We start from the raw sequence: 17,303 nt of genomic DNA, 5'->3' as shown, positions 1-17,303 counted from the left end.
AGGTCCACTCCTGTGCCTACCATAGCATAGTTATTTCAGATCATGCCCCACTTACTCTGTCTCTGCCTCTTCCACATCTTCCTATAAAAACTGCACAATAGGATTTCAATTCAACCCTTCTGTCAGATGACAGTTTTGTGAAGTTTCGCCAAGATGAGATATGCTTTTATTTTGCCACTAGCTCCTCCCTTAATACTTGCAGCCTTGTTGTATCACATGTCTTTAAGGCCTATATCAGAGGCCAGATTATTGCTTATTCAGCAAAAATTGAAAAACAGTCCATTTATGAGCGAAATAAGTCAATGCAACAAATTAAGGCGGCTGATGACCAGTATGCTCTCAAACAGAGTCACGAAATGTTTAAAAAGCATGTTGAACTCAAAACAAGACTTGACCCACTCACAACTTAATCAACTGAACGTTTGCTCTTGCTTGACAAATCAAAATTCTACATGCATGGTGACAGACCCCACCAATTACTGGCAAGCCTTCTCAACAGTTCTAGGGCAAGGCAAAGTATTCTTGAAGCTCGACCACAAGATGGCAACATGGTTACAGATCATGAAACATTGATGAAGTATTCTGGGATTTTTACTCAGAACTTTAACACCTCAGAGTCACAAACTGGCTGCAATGCAATTAATGACTTTCTACCTAAACTTAACATTCCTGAAATTCCACCAGAACTTAAAACAAGGCTGGATGACTCTACCTCTCAGTCAGAAGTTTCCTTAGCTACAGCCTCAATGCAATCTGGCAAGTGTCCAGGTCCGGATGGTTTCCCATCAGAATTTTTAATCAGAGCACTACATTACTGTCTGCGCAGCTTAGTATAACCCTCACTGACTGCATTAAACAAGGATCTCTTCCTCAGTCATTTTATGAAGCCTGTACCACACTTATTGCAAAGAAAGGAAAAGATCCGATGGAATGTGACTCTTTTAGACAAATTTCTCTTGAACACAGATGCTACAATATTAGCCAAGATTCTTGCCCGTAGACTACAATTGGTTCTCCCAACAATTATTTCAAAAGCCCAAACAGGCTTCATTAAAGGTCACCGTTTTAATGTAAGAAGGCTATTTAGCATAGTTTATTTCAGCTCTACAGATGCTGATGAATATGTTGTCTCTCTGGACACTGAAGAAGCCTTTGATCGAGTTGACTTCGACAATCTCTCTTGGTTTTGGAGCAAAATTATGGATGGATTAAACTGCTCTACTCTCAGCTATCTGCTACAAAACAGACTAACGTCCAATTGTCAAAACCATTCAAACTTCACAGGGGCACACGCCAGGGATGTCCTCCCAGCCCCCTGGATTTTAATCTGGCCGTAGAACCCCTTGTCATTGCGTTTCACAGTTGCAAAGAAGTACACGGCATTTGGAGAAATACCATCGAACACAAGGTCTCGCTTTATGCAGATGATCTCCTGCTTTTTATTTCTAAGCCTTCAACTTCATTACCATCTACATTAAATCTGCTTGGTCAATTTGGTCAGCTTTTGGGTATAAACTGAACCTTCTGAACACTTACTGAAAATATGGGGCCAGTATAAGAAATACTTTCATCTCTGTGACTTCTCCCCTCTCAGCCCCACTGCATCTAACCATTTCTTTAAACCTTCTACACAGGACAGTGGGTTTGTGGAGTGGCACAGAAGTGGAATAACTTGCTTTAAAGACCTGTTCATAGCCAACAAACTAGCATCATTTGAACAACTTGCTAATAAATACAATCTACCACCAAAACACTTTTTCAGTTACTTGCAAGTCAGGCACTTTATTCATTCCCAGATTTGAGGCTCAAGCCCTCTACCAGAGCTACACTATTAGAAACTATCCTACAACTCAATCCGACCAATAGAGGGCTGATCTCCCTGCTTTACGAAAAAATATTAAACTTGACACAAACCCCTTCATCCAAACTCAGAACATTATGGGCAGGAGACTTAGACATGACAAAACATGGGCCTCCATAAGCTAACATGCATCGGTGTAACTTTGTGCTGAACATTGAGGGAGTCAAGATCTCTGTCTAAATAAATAAATAAATCTGGGTTAAATTGGGTAAATTAAAACATGCAACTATTTTGCTGGTAATAACTGAAATGAGTAAAGAAAATCAACAGCCTATTTATGCAAGATAATTCATAGTTTTATTGGGGGGGGGGGGGTCATAGCCCCCCTAACCCCCCTGGAAATTATGTCCCTACTAAAATGTCAACACAACATCATTATGTGCCTGCCACTGTTTAATCCAGTTAAAAGTGGTGCATAGAGCCCACTTCTCAAAATCCAGATTATCTCAGATCTATTCTGAAATCACTCCATATTGTGATAGATGCAAAACTGCTGAAGCCTCACTGATCCATATGTACTGGTCTTGTCCCAACTTGACCAGTTCTGGACAAAGGTTTTCCATACCTTGTCCAGGATTCTCAGTGTGATGCTGCCACCTGGACCCCTGCTTTCTCTCTTTGGCATCAGTGGGAATGAGGCACCTCTACTAGCATTCTGTTCCCTATTGGCCAGGAGGGCAATTCCACTGAGGAGGCTGGACGCTGCCCCTCCCACTCACAAACACCTGATGTTGCGGCTAAAACTGGCAAAAATAACACATTCACTTAAACTTCAGCAACATTGTAAAAAGTATTTTATCAAATTAAGAAAAAAAAGGGGAAAAAAAGAAAAATAGCGTACATATACTTATTAATTCGTTTATGAAAGTAATACATTTTGATAAGGGGGAAATTTTTGTATATCAGTGCATTGCTATATATAATATATAAATCCCCGCCATGAAAAAAAGGTGAATTAAAAAACATTGTTTTTTGTATGATCCATTTCTATTTGTGGGAGTGCCGATGTCTGTGACGTTGCAGCCTCCCCCTCCCCTCCTCAGCCGCGCCGAGCTGCACTTCACTAGTTTCTGAGCTTCATCCGCGCCGAATGGAGAGCGTCCTATCGAGCATTTAAAGCTGGTAAGTTCTTATTAAAATAGTGTTGCGATAAAGTCGTAGAGTCAAGCTGTACTAACACATGTAATTTTAAATCAATTCCGTGCGCACCAGTGCAATTGAGAAGCGTTACGTTTAGATGAATTGAAGATATGATATTTCATGAAATGCTGTCATGTTTTTGATCGTGAGATTTAGTTCATATTCACCATTTCAGTGAAGAGCAAATATAGTTGTGGAGACAGCATATGATCTTAAACTGAACTATGTGGGAACCCAGTAAATCTTTGTACCTTGTTAAAAGTTGTAAATTTACTGTGATTACACAAGTTTCCATGGTGCTTTTAATGTGGTAGACTTTGTGTGAAGTGCTACAGTCCGTAAAGTATTATCTACATTATCTACATTATATTCTGCTTAATGATTGAATTATTTTGACAGCTATAAGAACATTACATTTGAGTTCATGGGCCGCATATAACCCAGTTTATTCTGAAGTGTCGCCAAACCAGTAAAGCTATATTTAATCTGCCTTTCTTTTCAAAAAGTACAGTTTATACTACATGTTTCATTGCATGTCCTTCAAAGTAGATGTGCCAATGAACAAAACCTGGAGTTTTTGGGTCAGTTCTGGTCCTGACCTACATGTCTCACACCCCTATTTTACATATAAATATGAGCAGCTACATTGCAAAAATCTTGTATTGGACTCAATTAAATCCCTCCTTATAGTGTGGAAGCTATGCTACCCAAATGTTGATAAAAATTTTAAATACACACAAAGTCCAGTTCTTTAGACTTGACCTCTCAGCACGACTGCTTTGTGGTTTTAAAGCCAAGTTTTGTAGTTTGGTCACAATAGGTTACAGTTTAAAGTTGGAGCAGCTTTAGAGATAACAAGAGATAATAATCCAATTATAAATGTTATATAGCACAGGTCACATGTACTTCTAAGGAATGTCTGCTTGTCATATTATCTTGATTTATGTATCATAATGAATCAGCTAATACAAATAGGCAGTAAGGAGACTACATTCATTTAGAGTGTCTGGCCAACTGTGACCTTTTTGGTCATGTTTAACAATGTTAAAATGTCAGATGCTTTATGAGCTAAGCAAAAACCTCACAAAAATCACGCAGTGATGTAGTGTGTCAGTAAATCCAGATGGCAATGCTTGGGAAGGGGACTTTATATTTATGACATTTCAACCACCTAATTATACAAGAGAAACAAGAATTTTGTGAATGCAGTCAATTATCTCTGACGTGATAGATAGGGAGAAAATCAGTGGAATGAAAGAAGTTAAGCCCCTGCCATATGTGTCTGGTCAATAGAGCTGAGCTGCTGATCTTCAAAGTCAACCCTGGTGGTCTAAATGTTGATCAAGTATTCTTTTGAAACACATGACCAATTTGGAGCAATAAGCCAGCTATTTTTGTCAGGTCAGACTGCAGGGTGAGTTAGTGGATTTTACTAAATTAGATCTATTAGCTCAACAACTGAGTTTGCCTGGGTGTAAACTAAAGGAAATGAAGACATTCTGAGTCAAGTGCAACACTAGAACATTATGATTTTGGAAATATAATAGCTAAAACAAGAGAAAAAGTTATCTGAAGTTTAAAATGTAATGGGAAAAGTGTTAAATTAGCTAAAATGATAATGATAATATTCAGGCAAACCTGCTGAGACTGTTCAGTTTCAATAGTTAGCTAAAATTTCATAGCAGTTAAGATATTTGGCTAAAAGCTATTTACCGTAAAGAAGGTTGTAGTTATTTGCTAAAAATTGCAATAAAAACTTAATATACATTTCATTATGATAGTTTGGCACTGGATAATGGTTGCCATAATGGCTAATAATTAGCCATCAGCACAGATAATGGTTAAAATAAACAATTTATATTTATATATGGGTTACACTATTATATACTATTAGTTCATGTCTAAACGTAGTAGTTGAAATAGTAGTGGAAAATACTAATAAAAAAATCTGTGTATAATGAATATCTAGTATCAAGCTAACATTACTGGATTAACATTTAACATTTAAGCTAGCTACATAGCGTTAGGGGGCAGGTGGTTAAATAAAATTGTTCAAAATAATGGCCAAATGATACATGTAAAAAGCTAATACAGTGACCACACAGATAAATTATGATGATGTTGAAATGGTTGTACTACAAAAGTACATAATTTAACTAACCCTGCATTCAAGTTCGATTGTATTGTAAATATCACAGCAAAATTAAACATTGTTCAATTAAAAAAAAAATCAGGTTAAATTACACTGAAATGATCTCATCATCAGTGAGGTGATATTTGAGTTTATTTGACATAGCTGTGGCTGTGGAGGTATAGTTAACTGAAATGGTTTGGAACCACTGGAGCCGCCATTATTATTAGATCAATTAATGTTTTGCTCTTTTTTGTTTTGAACTTTTTTATGTGACATATTGTAGTTTCCAGTTGTGTTCTGTCACTAATTAGTCTTTCATTATATTTGCCTCCACATCTTCTCTTCTAAGATGTAACAAGTTGCACATGTTTCTGCACATTACTTTCTTTTATGCCAAAAATGAAGTGCAAATAATTCTAATTATGAACTTCATGATGTCCATACGACAGTTTAGGTCTGTCGCTTTTTTCATTAGTGCATGTCAAGTAATATATATTCATAAGATTCATCTTAAACTCCGACCCATTTCTTTCAATTTAGCCGATACATCTGCATCACATTAGTTTTTTTTGTAATGTGTGGATGCATCCAGATGTGTAACTAAGCAGGTAACAATCTACAGTTTACACTATCTCTGAACTTCATCCCCTGTTGTCTTGACGGACTCTCCTTCAGATTCTTTTAGCCTTCTACAGCCTTTTAACCGGGACCCGAAGGAGTTGGTTGGTGCTGATTGAAACCTCTCCATCCCCCCAGTTATAACAGGGAGCCTTTGTATGTAATCCCTGCACTCCTGCCTTCTCCTCTCAGACCTAAAAACAGATTTTACTGCAGGCAAAGCCAGGGATCCTTCAGACAGCTCAAAGTTTGGGACCTAATCTCAAGTTTTTCTTTCAGCATACAGCGTATGATTAAGAGCTATACAGTAGCACTGTGCTTCGAGGAGCTTGATGAATGCAATAGGAGGAGACCTCTCTGACGACTAGGAGACCGCTGTGAAGGCTTTAGATTAATCCTGTTATTAAGCCTGATTTACAGACCTTTTTGTGTTTTCGTGTGTTTATTAGTTTCTCACATGCTGAAAAGACATGCAAATCTAGAGAGGAGGTTTTAATTATTTTAATCCTGAATATTAACTACCACTTAGACACTGTGGCATTCATTTTCACATTTGAGAACCTGGACTCATTGAAAATTAACATTTTTAGCCTGAAAATGTATGTGGTCAATCAGTTACTAAGCTTCCTTTTAATGAAATTATTTTAGTTTCAGGTCTTATGACTTATAATCATGTCTTTGTGTTGGAAGTAAAACAAGTGTGTTCTTGTAGCACTTTACATTATGGGTGTTTGGACCAAAGTAAAGATGTGGATCCATTTTACTGGGGCATGCATAATGCAAAGAAAACAAGCATTTACAGCCCCACAGTCTGGCACAGTGCCTGGGGATAAAACATAAAAGTCAGGGATAAAACCAGGTCATCTGGTGTGTAATTCACTGATTGACGTCTCAGTGAATCTAAAAAGAGGGAGTGTTCTGACTGGACTCTAACTGAAAGCTCAGGATTGAGATATAATATCAATACAATCTCAAAATCCTCTATGAGGCTTTAATTATAGCAAAATAAATAGCTTTACTACAATGACTCTGACTTATTGTTGGCAATGTGGACCAAACTATCACTGCGGTTGAGCGGGGGCTGAATGGCTAGTAGCAACAAGCCAGATACTCCATGCTCCTGAAGCTGCATGTTGTAGCTCTCTTCACGACACAGACACTGGTCGGTTCTTTGAAACAGGCGTTTATTACTTGGGCTTTCTCTCCTCCTCAGCTTCACCATCACCAGTACGCCAATACGCCATGAGAACTGGTCACGAGTGAACAGTACAAACCATTTAGCAACTTCACAGTACACATATTAAGTCCAAACACAAATAAAAACATTTCTCAAATGACAACTACCTCACTGACTGTTTGTCCTGAAAAGAGGTCCTTAAGTCCTTGTGCTGCTTTTCTTTTAATAAACCTTTAGCTTAACACGCTTCATGAGAGACATCTGCTCCCTCGCAGTACACGAAAGGTCTCGCTTACTCTCGTTAAGGGTATTCTCATGAGACACCAGCTCTTACACTTTACACATGTACATTTCAAATAAAGATATTTTTAACACTAACTATATATATTCATGAAATTATGTAATCCATTATAAATCAATCATCCACATCATGAACTCTACACAGAACATTATTTAATAGCATTTACACATGTGACTGAATACAGTCTCCAAGTCCACAAAGCACATGTAGACTGACTGGGAAATTCCAACACAACCCAAAGAGTCCAGAGGTCCATGACCAGGAAGAAAACCGCTTTGTTCCGCCTGAATCCAAGGTTCAGGACATAGTCTCCTCTCTTGTACGTTGACGTACATCTTCCTTTGGAGTCTGAGTAGTGTGATCCTCCTGCAATTTGAGTACACCCTCTGGTCAACCTTTTTAAAGATGGGAACATCCACCCCAGTCTGCCAGTTCAGAGGCACTGCCCCAGATCTGTATGTGATGTAGCAGAGGGATGTCAACCAAGAAAGCCCCATAACGTCCAGAGGTTTCAGGAACCCTCCCCACTGATCCTGCCACCAAGTAGTTGTTTACCTGCTTCAGTGATCTCACTTCTAATAATGGGCAAGTTGTCCCCATCGTCCCCAGACTCTGCTTTCTCTAAGCATTGTCACTGGGATTGAGGGGATCCTTGAAGAATTCCAACTGTATCCTCAGCTGAAGTCAGCAGCACCCCTATAGATAGATAGAGCACCACTTTTCTCTTGTGTCATCTGGTGGTTTGCCAGAATCATTTCAACGCTGACCAAAAGTCTTGTTCCACGAGCTCACCAAACTTTTCCCACACCAGACTTTTTGTTTCAGCTACTACATAAGCTGCAATCTGCCAGCTGGTACCTGTCAGCTTCCTCTGGAGTCCCACAGGTTACCCAAACCATACTCTTTTTTTTCAGTGATTACAGGAAGGCTGTGTGTACCTCTGAAGTATAATTTGGTGCATAAGCTGAAGTAATAGTCAGGGACAACTCTCTTCCACGGGGAGAACCCCAACATATAGAAAGTACTCCAATGGAGGATACAAGTATACCTACCTACCCTTGCCCGCAATCTCTCACCAAGGGCAACCCCAGACTGGAGGGAGCCCAGCCCCTTTACAGGAGACTGATTCCAATAACCTCAACCACTAGCTCAGTCTCCTTCTCCACGAGACAGGTGACATTTTGTGTCAATAGAGCTAATTTCAACAGTCAGGGATCGGCTCATCAGGTCCTCTCCCATTCCAGCTGATATGCACTACACTTGACCTCTATGGTGGCTCCTGCAGGTGGTGATGCTGGTTAGTGGATGCTGGGGCGCATAGTCCACAGAGGATACCAACTTTCTGCAGGGTCAATTGCTACAGACCTATAAACTTCATATTACCTTCAGATTAGTTCAAGAATAGTTTCTAGAGAGTTTTATTGATTGGCATTAAAATAATGAGAGCATTAATATAGGTTTACATGACCAGTGTTCAGTTTCTTGAGTAAAATATGGAAATATCAGCACTTTCATGATCTGTTAAATCCAGAAAGGGATGCTGAGGCTTAAAGCTGGCTCGTAGAGTTCCTTTGACATTTGATTAATGAAGCAGGCTCACAGCATGAGAAGGAACACAGGTGGTCACATTTATAGACTTATTGGTTCTATTATTAGCCACTTGAAGCCTTTTGTTGATGTTTCGTTGAGTTCAACTGTGGGTTAATCATGCTTTCTTGTACACTAAAAAAAACAATACATTAAAAAGACTCTGTAGTATCTTTAAAAAAAGCTCTGGGAGGCTGAGTGTTTACATTCTTTATCCGTTTAAGATTCTCTAGTAGTAGTAGTATTTATTTATTGTCATTGTCAAGAACAATGAAATTGCGTTTGGGGCTTCCATACAACCCAAAAAAAGAAGAGAATAATAAATACCCCTTAAAACCCAAGTGTACATATTTAACCCGGTGTGACTCCAATGCAATAAGACAATCCTTAGCAATAACATGAGAACATGACAAGTAATGTTGGTAGAAATTCAGACAAAGACCTGAGAAACATGACAAAGTACAACAATGCAACCCATTCAATATTATTGTACTGTGAGATATGATATCAGATATGATAGTTATCTATTTAAGAAAGAGGGGCGGGGGGGGCAGGAGGGGGAAGAGAATAAAGATATGATGCACCAATGCAGACCAGTTCATTGCTATTAAGAAGTTGGATATGGTTATTGTCCGTGAGAGGGGGGCAGAGAGTTCAGGAGCCTCACAGCCTGTGGATACAGGCTGTTGGCCAGTCTGGATGTTCTGGCCTGTATAGACCTGTACCTTCTCCCTGAGGGCAGCAGATGGAAAAGGTGGCGCGCAGGGTGATGTTGGTCCCGCAGGATACTGTGCACCCTCCTCAGACAGCGAGTGGGGAAGATATTACTGATCTCTGGCAGACTTGTTCCAATAATTCTGCCAGCTTCTTTCACCACCCGCTGGAGTGCTTGCTGATCGGCCTTGGTGCAGCTGGGGAACCACACTAGAAATCCATACGTCAGAACGCTGCTGATGGCACAGTTGTAGAAGTTCAACATCAGAGATCTGGGAATGTGTGCGCTCCGCAGTCTCCTCAGGTAGTAGAGGCGCTGTTGGGCCTTCCGTGCAACTGAGGTGATATGGTTGCCCCAGGACAGGTCCTCGGTCACAGTTAACCCCAAGAATTTAAAACTGCTCACCCTCTCCACCGCCTCACTGCCAATGAAGAGAGGCAGATGGTTGTTATGACCCTTCTTCCGGAAATCTACAATGATCTCCTTGGTCTTTTTGGTGTTTAAGACCAAGTTATTGTCGTGGCACCATGACTCTAGTTGTTGCACCTCTGTCCTGTAGTTTGTCTCATCGTTGTTGGATATAAGTCCGAGCACTGTAGTGTCATCGGCAAACTTAACAATGAGATTGGACGCGCAGGAGGAAACACAGTCATGGGTGAAGAGAGTGTATAGCAGAGGGCTCAGAACACACCCCTGAGGGGCACCGGTGTTGACCACAAGGGTGGAAGAGGTGTTCTTACCCACTCTGACACTCTGTCTACGGTTAGTGAGGAAGTCCACAATCCAGTTGCACAGAGAGGAGTTGAGTCCCAGTTGGTGGAGTTTGGGACGGAGTTTGTATGGCCGGATGGTATTAAAAGCCGAGCTGTAGTCTACAAAGAGGAGCCGTGCATAGGTGTTCCTGTGTTCCAAGTGCTTCAGTAATGTGTGCAGCACTGTGGCGATCGCATCCTCGGTTGACCGGTTCTCCCTGTATGCAAACTGGTGCGAGTCCAGGGATGGTGGAAAAGCTAATATTGTCATTTTAATCCACTCATGTTCAACAGGCCTAAGTGCATGAAGACACTCTGGTGCAATAATGGAGGCCTGGCCAACAGTGGCCTGGGTCCTGCTGCTGACCACCATCACTGACTGGGTGAAAACTGCGCAGTCACGGGACTTCACCATGAAGGATATCATCCTGCTGCACCCCTCAAGTAGGAGTATAGGAGTACTATTTTACATCTCAATTTGTTTAAAGGTTTGATACTGAATATGACTGAATAACATTAGCGGCATTGTTTTTAAATAGCGTGCACTGAACTTGAATGGAACATTTTAATAATATCTATCGGAAACAAGCTGCAAGAAAAGCAGAAAGCAAGCACGGTGTAGAAAACAAAACTGTTGTTTTATTTAAATAAATAAATGTTACAAAGGTACAAAAGTCATGTTAACTGAATGAATAACGAGTGAGTACAGATGCATTTAAACGCAACACATGCACAAATAAAACTTAATGGAAAGTTTCGTTTTGTATTTAAATCAGTTGTAGCTGCCAAAACAACAGTTTATTACAATATGTTAAAATATAAATATATAAAAGTATAGTTGGCATCCTTCTCTGATTGTAAGCTGGTTCTGCAGCTTTCATTCTCTCAGCCATTGACGTATGACAGACAAACAAAAGCAACAGATTAGGGCTGTTATAACATAGATTACACTGATTGAAATGTGTGTTCTTAAAACACTAACATATATTAAGTGAACTTATTCCAGTTACAAGTTACAGTTCTGCTATTTAACTTGCACCTTTAAAAGATCAAATGTATTTCATCTTTATTTGGAATTAATTCTTGGAAATAACACTGATGAATCCTTTTTCAAAATTCCTGAAAAAAATCTTGGAAACTCATTACACAAGGATGTGGTTCATGATCATCAAAGCGATTGGTTTGTGTCTTTGTTGAGAATAACAGGATTGTTCTTTGACTGAAAAGTGGCTGGTCCTTGTTTGATCCCTGAGTCAGAGACGTGGAGTAGACTGATGAGTATCCATAAATCTTTGGAGAGCATCTATGGCACAGGCTACAGATTTATTGCTTCTTTTTTAGTAATCAGTATAATTGTTAAATAAGCAGAAAATCAGAAGGTGATTGACCAAATGACATATTTTTAATTAACCCAAAGTTTCACAACCAGAAGCGTGTTTGTATAGTTTTTGTGTACCTGCCAGAGCCTTCATGTAAAAATGAGCTGCAGGACTCACATGAATAGAGACAACAAACTGAGAGGTTCACCTGAGCTGAATTTCCATTACCAATGATTTTTCCCTAGCTTAAAACACCTTTCACTCGTTAGGTTACCTGTATATTCGGATTCTGCACTTTACAACTCTTATTATTATTTCAAAATGCGGTTAAAATGATCCATATAAATGTATACACTTGGGTAATTTCATCTCAAATCAGGAAGTTTTTACATTTTCCGCTTATCCATCTCTGATTTGCATAAAAGTAGGGACTGTATAAGGATGTGAAAGGAACAAAACAACTGTGATATACTATACATGTTTATTCACACACTGAATGAATTAAAGAACTAATAGTTAAAAGTCAAAATACAAATATTTAAATGAATATATGAAATGTGCTAAAACATAAATATCCAGTAAAACCGCTAAAGTGTCTTACTTTAATGAGAAACATGTTAGACAGTAACATGATTTGTTTTAATTTAGTAGTTTTAGTAGATTTTTCTCAATAGACAGAAATTTCTGCCTAGAATAAACAAAAAACCGGACAACAGCTTGTTTTATTTTAAATGATTAAGTGTCCAATGTATTTACCAAGAAAGTGCACCTATGCTAATGCCACTGCCCTTTCTAAAGTAACAGTCAGATGACAGTCACAGTTATTAACACAGTTAGTAATATATGCATAATTTACATGTTCCCCACTGTGGTATACAAAGCATTGTAGACCAGTGGGTTTTGTGTTACTAATGACCAAAAAAAGCAGTTTTGTCACTTGGTATTCACACATTTCAATTGCCCATCGAGAACTTATGGAAGTTATTTGTCTACATCAATCATGACTTACTTACTCAATAACTTTTCTTTTTTGGGGCAAATCAGAGGTTACTGATAAAACAACAGGGTGTTTTTAAGTGTGCAAAGAAAAAAAAGCAGCTAATTTTAGCCTGCTTCTAGGTGGTTTCTAGGTAAAGTGATAGTGTCGTAATATGCCACAGAAAACTGATGTTTTGGGGATAAAAATTAAATGTTAGTATTGTGAAACAAAAATAACATGATGTCATCTATGCCATTGTAGGTGCACAAATTGCTCGGCCTCGTGGAATTGTGAACAACACAAACACAGTCTTAAGACTCATAGCGACACACTTTTTTCAAAACCTTTTCTGCAACAAATAATGTTAATATAAAATGAAATTGGTCTGGGATGAACTTGCAGTTAATTTGGTATATACATTTATTTACGTAACCTTTAAAGTGCACTATACTACAGGCCACAGTCATACAGCACTTTATTTTAATAAGAAAAGCATCAAACCTGAACAGTGTGAACATTGTGACATGTGAATTAAACAAATACATCAAAATAGAAATGGTACAAGAAATATGAAAACAGTTTTACTATGTACAAACAGCAGCAGTTTTGATTTGATTCTCATCTGTGAGAATACTTATGAGAGTCATAGTTTATATACTTTAAGAGCTTTGTCTATCTTACATCCAAACCTGAGCCCAGTATCCAATCCCCAAAAACCTAACACACGTCTTTGCAAGGAAGTCGGGGCACCTCGGAAAAACAAGCCTCAGGATAAGATGGAAACTGGTTTCAGGAAGATTCGTACCAAAGTGCACCTGGTTTTGGGGCCCCTCCAGCTTTGATTAACAAGCCCTTCACATCTTCTGGTCCTGTGCTTTGAGGACAACTTCATAACCATGTCAGAAGCCAGGGAAAAGGCAGGGGTGGACGAATTTTAGGACATTCGTCTCTCTTATGATTCTGAAATCACCCAGAAACACAGAGAAAGTGTACAGTGATTGAATGAGCTAATTTAAAAAAAACACCCCAGAAGGTTGATGAATGAAGGTCCCTTTCTGCAGGAATGATATTACACACAGGACGAATGAAAACACGCCTTCTTCACTTATTGAACTTAAAACTGAATACAGTTGTGTCTCCGCAGCTACTCCTTACCCTGGCGGATTCAAGTGCTTCACATGCCAAGATGCTGTAGACAACTACGACTGCAACCGCTGGGCCCCGGACGTGTACTGTCCAAAGGGTACGTCAGCTTTTGATTCATCTGTGGCTGCCTGCTCAAGGAGATGTCAGTTCAAGTGACTTCTCTTGAGAAATGTGTTTCTTTGGGAATGCGCTACAAACGAACATCAACAAAATGATTAAAATAAATAAAATAGATTGATATAAACAATATTTATAATAATTTGCTAGGACTTGGTAGGAAGGAAGAACTTTTAAGCGGAAGTGGCCTACAGGTGGTTTTGGAGGTGAGTGGAGGGAGATGCTAGCCCCCCCCTTCTCCAAAATCTCATTTGCATGCCCTTTTTGCCAACACTTCAGCAAGGTGTGACGACTGATGGCTAATCTTGCTCATCAGTGTAGAACGTAGTGATGAACAGGTGTTCCCACAGTTATCTTTCATCAGAGGAACTTTGCTTCCTACTTCTTGGAATTTTACTTCGCACATTCGGTCGACTTCACGGGGATCTACATCTGCTTGGCAACTGGAACACATTCTTAATGTGCAGTTAGACAGAGTTGATGGAAACACGTTTTCCCAAACTCAGTAGGGCCAGAGCCCACTGTGGAATCTGAAAATCATCTACCTGCCATCCAACTCTCTAAACAAACTGTGATCACCAAAAGCTGAAAGTGTCATGCACTGAAGAGTACCGTTTGGTAGTTCTTATCTTTCTAAATTTAAATATTTCTTGGCACTTTTAAACTTTGTACTCCTCATATTGGGGCTGCCTGTGAATCTGTCAAGTTATTAAGACATAATTGGTCACATGAAGGGAATTTTACTGTCCTTCAGATACTAAATACTGCTCCACCCTCCACATGATGGATAGAAGTGGGGAAAGTGTGTCTGTGACCAAGCGCTGTGCCACCTTGGAGGAGTGTCTGTTCACTGGCTGTGCTGACGTTGCCGATACTGGCTACCAGGTACGTGGAGAGCTCTGCCTTCAGATGTCTCCTCAACCTTAACGTGATAGGCTTTCCTCTCATCCCTCAGGTGTGCTCTTCCTGCTGTGAGGGGAACATCTGCAACGTGTTGGTGCCCAGAAATGACAGCAGTGCCATTTTCTCCTCCATTTCTCCTTTGGTTAGTTTGAGCGGGAGTCTTCATTCTAGAGCGCTGTGCTTCATCATCATCGCCATCATTGTTGTCATCTTCACAGCTGGACGTGTTTGAGACACGTAGAAAGAGAACAGCTGGTATGTGTAGTGGCAGAACTGGGACCTGTGTTGGCTGCGTGTTTCAGTAACTGAAGGTTTAAAGACATTTTTATATGCAAGACAACTGATTCAACTTTGGTTTCCTTTCTTCTTTTCCACTTTTTTAATAGTCGATCTGCATTTCTGTGTTTTCTGTTATATTTATAATGTTACTTTGTATATAGCTCATAATAAACATCTGAGTCAAAAGCTCAGGCTTCACAATGATCTAAACACTGTCTCAGATATGTCTTCTACTCCTGGCTCTGCGTGACGATGCTGACTATCCCTAATATGGTAGATCATTATAGACTTAAACAATAATAAGAGAAGACATCTGGATTTTTAAAACCTAAAGAAGTCCAGTTGCCTCCCTTTTTCAAGCTCTCAGGACTCCCTAATATGGTCATCAGAGCACTGGTTGACAGCACTGAAGCTCCGCCCACTTGCTGTTCAAACCTGTTTGCAAGACACAGCCAGTCACAAAAAAGCTGAAGTACATAAATATAATTTAATAAGCAGTGTGTCCATGTTCATCCAGGTCAGTGTGCATTCTGGGAGCTGTTCCCATAATAAATTGAAATCTTCTGAAACTATTTATAATATTTCTCCATTGTTTCTTTACACTGTGTGCAACAGATCAGAGAAAACCAACACTGTACTTGCTGCTGTAAAAAGAATATGAGCCGCTAACATGTTAAGGTGTTTGAAACGGAGAGATTTTCCTGGTAGTTAGCACCAACAGCTGTAGAACATCTGTCGCAGTATTTCATAAATACTCAAACTGTAAAATATGAACATTGTCTACAGATGAAGCACATGGTGAAATTGTTTCTTCTCTGAGTGTCTCCCTGCATGCAGAGCAGGGTAACGCTTCTGTCAGTCAGACACAGCGCTGACGTCCGCATTAGAGTGTCAGTTAGATCCTTAGCAACACAGAGGTCTGCACAGATGCTTTGTGTTACAACATTACACAACTTCCCATTGATACAAACCAGCTCCATAACAGGAAACGTTAGCGGCTTCTCCAAACCATAAACAGAACCCTTCTGTTTGAATTTGATTCTATTCTATTTTTTAAAAAAAAGAAAAAAAAAGTTTATTCCTCATCATTGAGTGCGTCTGAAAATCCTTGAAGTCTAGCAACAGCAGCACTTTGAACAGGTGCGTTGGTGAAAATAGTCCCCACAAACAAAGGAGTCCCCCTGAGGATATGGCGGATGACTGTGCAGGAGCTCGACACCTCGATGTGAAAGCCCCGATGTCCCAGCTCACTGTCTGTTCGCAGTGTGGTTTCGCCCAATGGAGACGCAAAGAACTGTTGAGGAAAGGGGGGAAATTCCATAATTAAAACAATATTGTTCTGTTTGTTGTCCTCAGTTTTCACAGCTGAACTACCAGAATTTGAGTTGACAGGAAGTTTAACGGGAAAAATCTCTAGAAATGTTACAAGGGAAAATACATTTTTCCAGATTTTCCAAACAATGTAACCAAAAGGTTTATAAGCATGTGTGGTTTCACATCATAATGTGTTTGGGCTTTTCCCACCCAACAGACAACTACTTCAATATAACATTTTTTCTATCAAAGAAAATTAAACTAACGTAAGCTTCATTCATAGAATAAGTATATGCTTTGGGAGTTTAGATTGCAGATTGAGACAGTAAAGAACAGGCACAGTGAACACAGAATTACTCACTGCTGCTCCCGTTGTTGGGTCAATGAAGTCCGCCCAGTATCCTGCAGTCCACAGAGCGAAACACATCTCCTTTGCCCCGCTCACAAACTGCAGTTAGGACAAAGTCACAGTCACCAACTGCTACAACCTCTGAAGTCTGTAATGGGCAACACACGAGGACTTACTTTACTTAGCAGCTGGTCTCTATCCAGCTCTGTCTCCTTGTCCTCTGACCGACCGCTCGTCTGCGTGACCGTCACCACTGTGATGGAAACTGTGGGCGCCGAAGGAAACAACTGCTCCAGATCTGAGACACAGAGGCGCACGTATGTTAATAAAGCCAATTATAACTCTTTTCATCTCTGTATGACATGCCTCAAACTAGAGCTGGGCGATAGAACGATAACGAAATACATATATATATATACATATACTTTTTCTCAATAGAAAAATTTAACTATTGTGATAGACCTCATCGCTCTTGTCCTCTTAAAAAAAAGAAAAGAAAAAAAGAACAGCCAATCCGAATTAAGTAGCGCAGAGCCGAACCAATCACAGCCGCAGCGTCACGTCGCGTTACTTGTTACGTACAGCACAAGTGCCAAGCCGCACATGTGTATT

At 39.7% G+C, this 17,303-nt stretch overlaps 2 protein-coding genes across 3 annotated transcripts in view; one reads left to right on the top strand and one right to left on the bottom strand.

Annotated features, from left to right (window-relative positions):
• Nucleotides 1–2,919: 2,919 nt before the first annotated feature.
• Nucleotides 2,920–15,421, top strand: lypd6 (LY6/PLAUR domain containing 6). The gene is made up of 5 exons (XM_005739870.2): nucleotides 2,920–2,983; nucleotides 10,580–10,729; nucleotides 13,728–13,826; nucleotides 14,601–14,731; nucleotides 14,802–15,421. The coding sequence occupies exons 2-5, from the start codon at nucleotides 10,612–10,614 to the stop codon at nucleotides 14,979–14,981; spliced, it is 528 nt and encodes a 175-aa protein (XP_005739927.1). The 5' UTR covers nucleotides 2,920–2,983; nucleotides 10,580–10,611; the 3' UTR covers nucleotides 14,982–15,421.
• Nucleotides 15,422–15,496: 75 nt separating this feature from the next.
• mmadhca (metabolism of cobalamin associated Da) overlaps nucleotides 15,497–17,303 on the bottom strand; it is a 5,544-nt gene continuing 3,737 nt past the window's right edge. For both annotated transcript variants that reach the window (XM_005739871.1, XM_005739872.1), the window contains exons 6-8: nucleotides 16,868–16,989; nucleotides 16,704–16,790; nucleotides 15,497–16,322 (exon numbers count right to left, since the gene is read on the bottom strand). In XM_005739871.1, the coding sequence (XP_005739928.1) occupies nucleotides 16,104–16,322; nucleotides 16,704–16,790; nucleotides 16,868–16,989 (428 nt within the window). In that variant the 3' untranslated portion in view covers nucleotides 15,497–16,103. The remainder of the gene's footprint in view (nucleotides 16,323–16,703; nucleotides 16,791–16,867; nucleotides 16,990–17,303) is intronic.

Source organism: Pundamilia nyererei, unplaced genomic scaffold (genome assembly GCF_000239375.1).
Source record: "Pundamilia nyererei isolate P.nyererei 1_Seehausen unplaced genomic scaffold, PunNye1.0 scaffold00094, whole genome shotgun sequence".
In the NCBI taxonomy this organism is placed as follows: Eukaryota; Metazoa; Chordata; class Actinopteri; order Cichliformes; family Cichlidae; genus Pundamilia; species Pundamilia nyererei.
The sequence above is the reverse complement of the archived record's forward strand: the minus strand, read 5'-3'. Positions and strand labels throughout refer to the sequence as shown.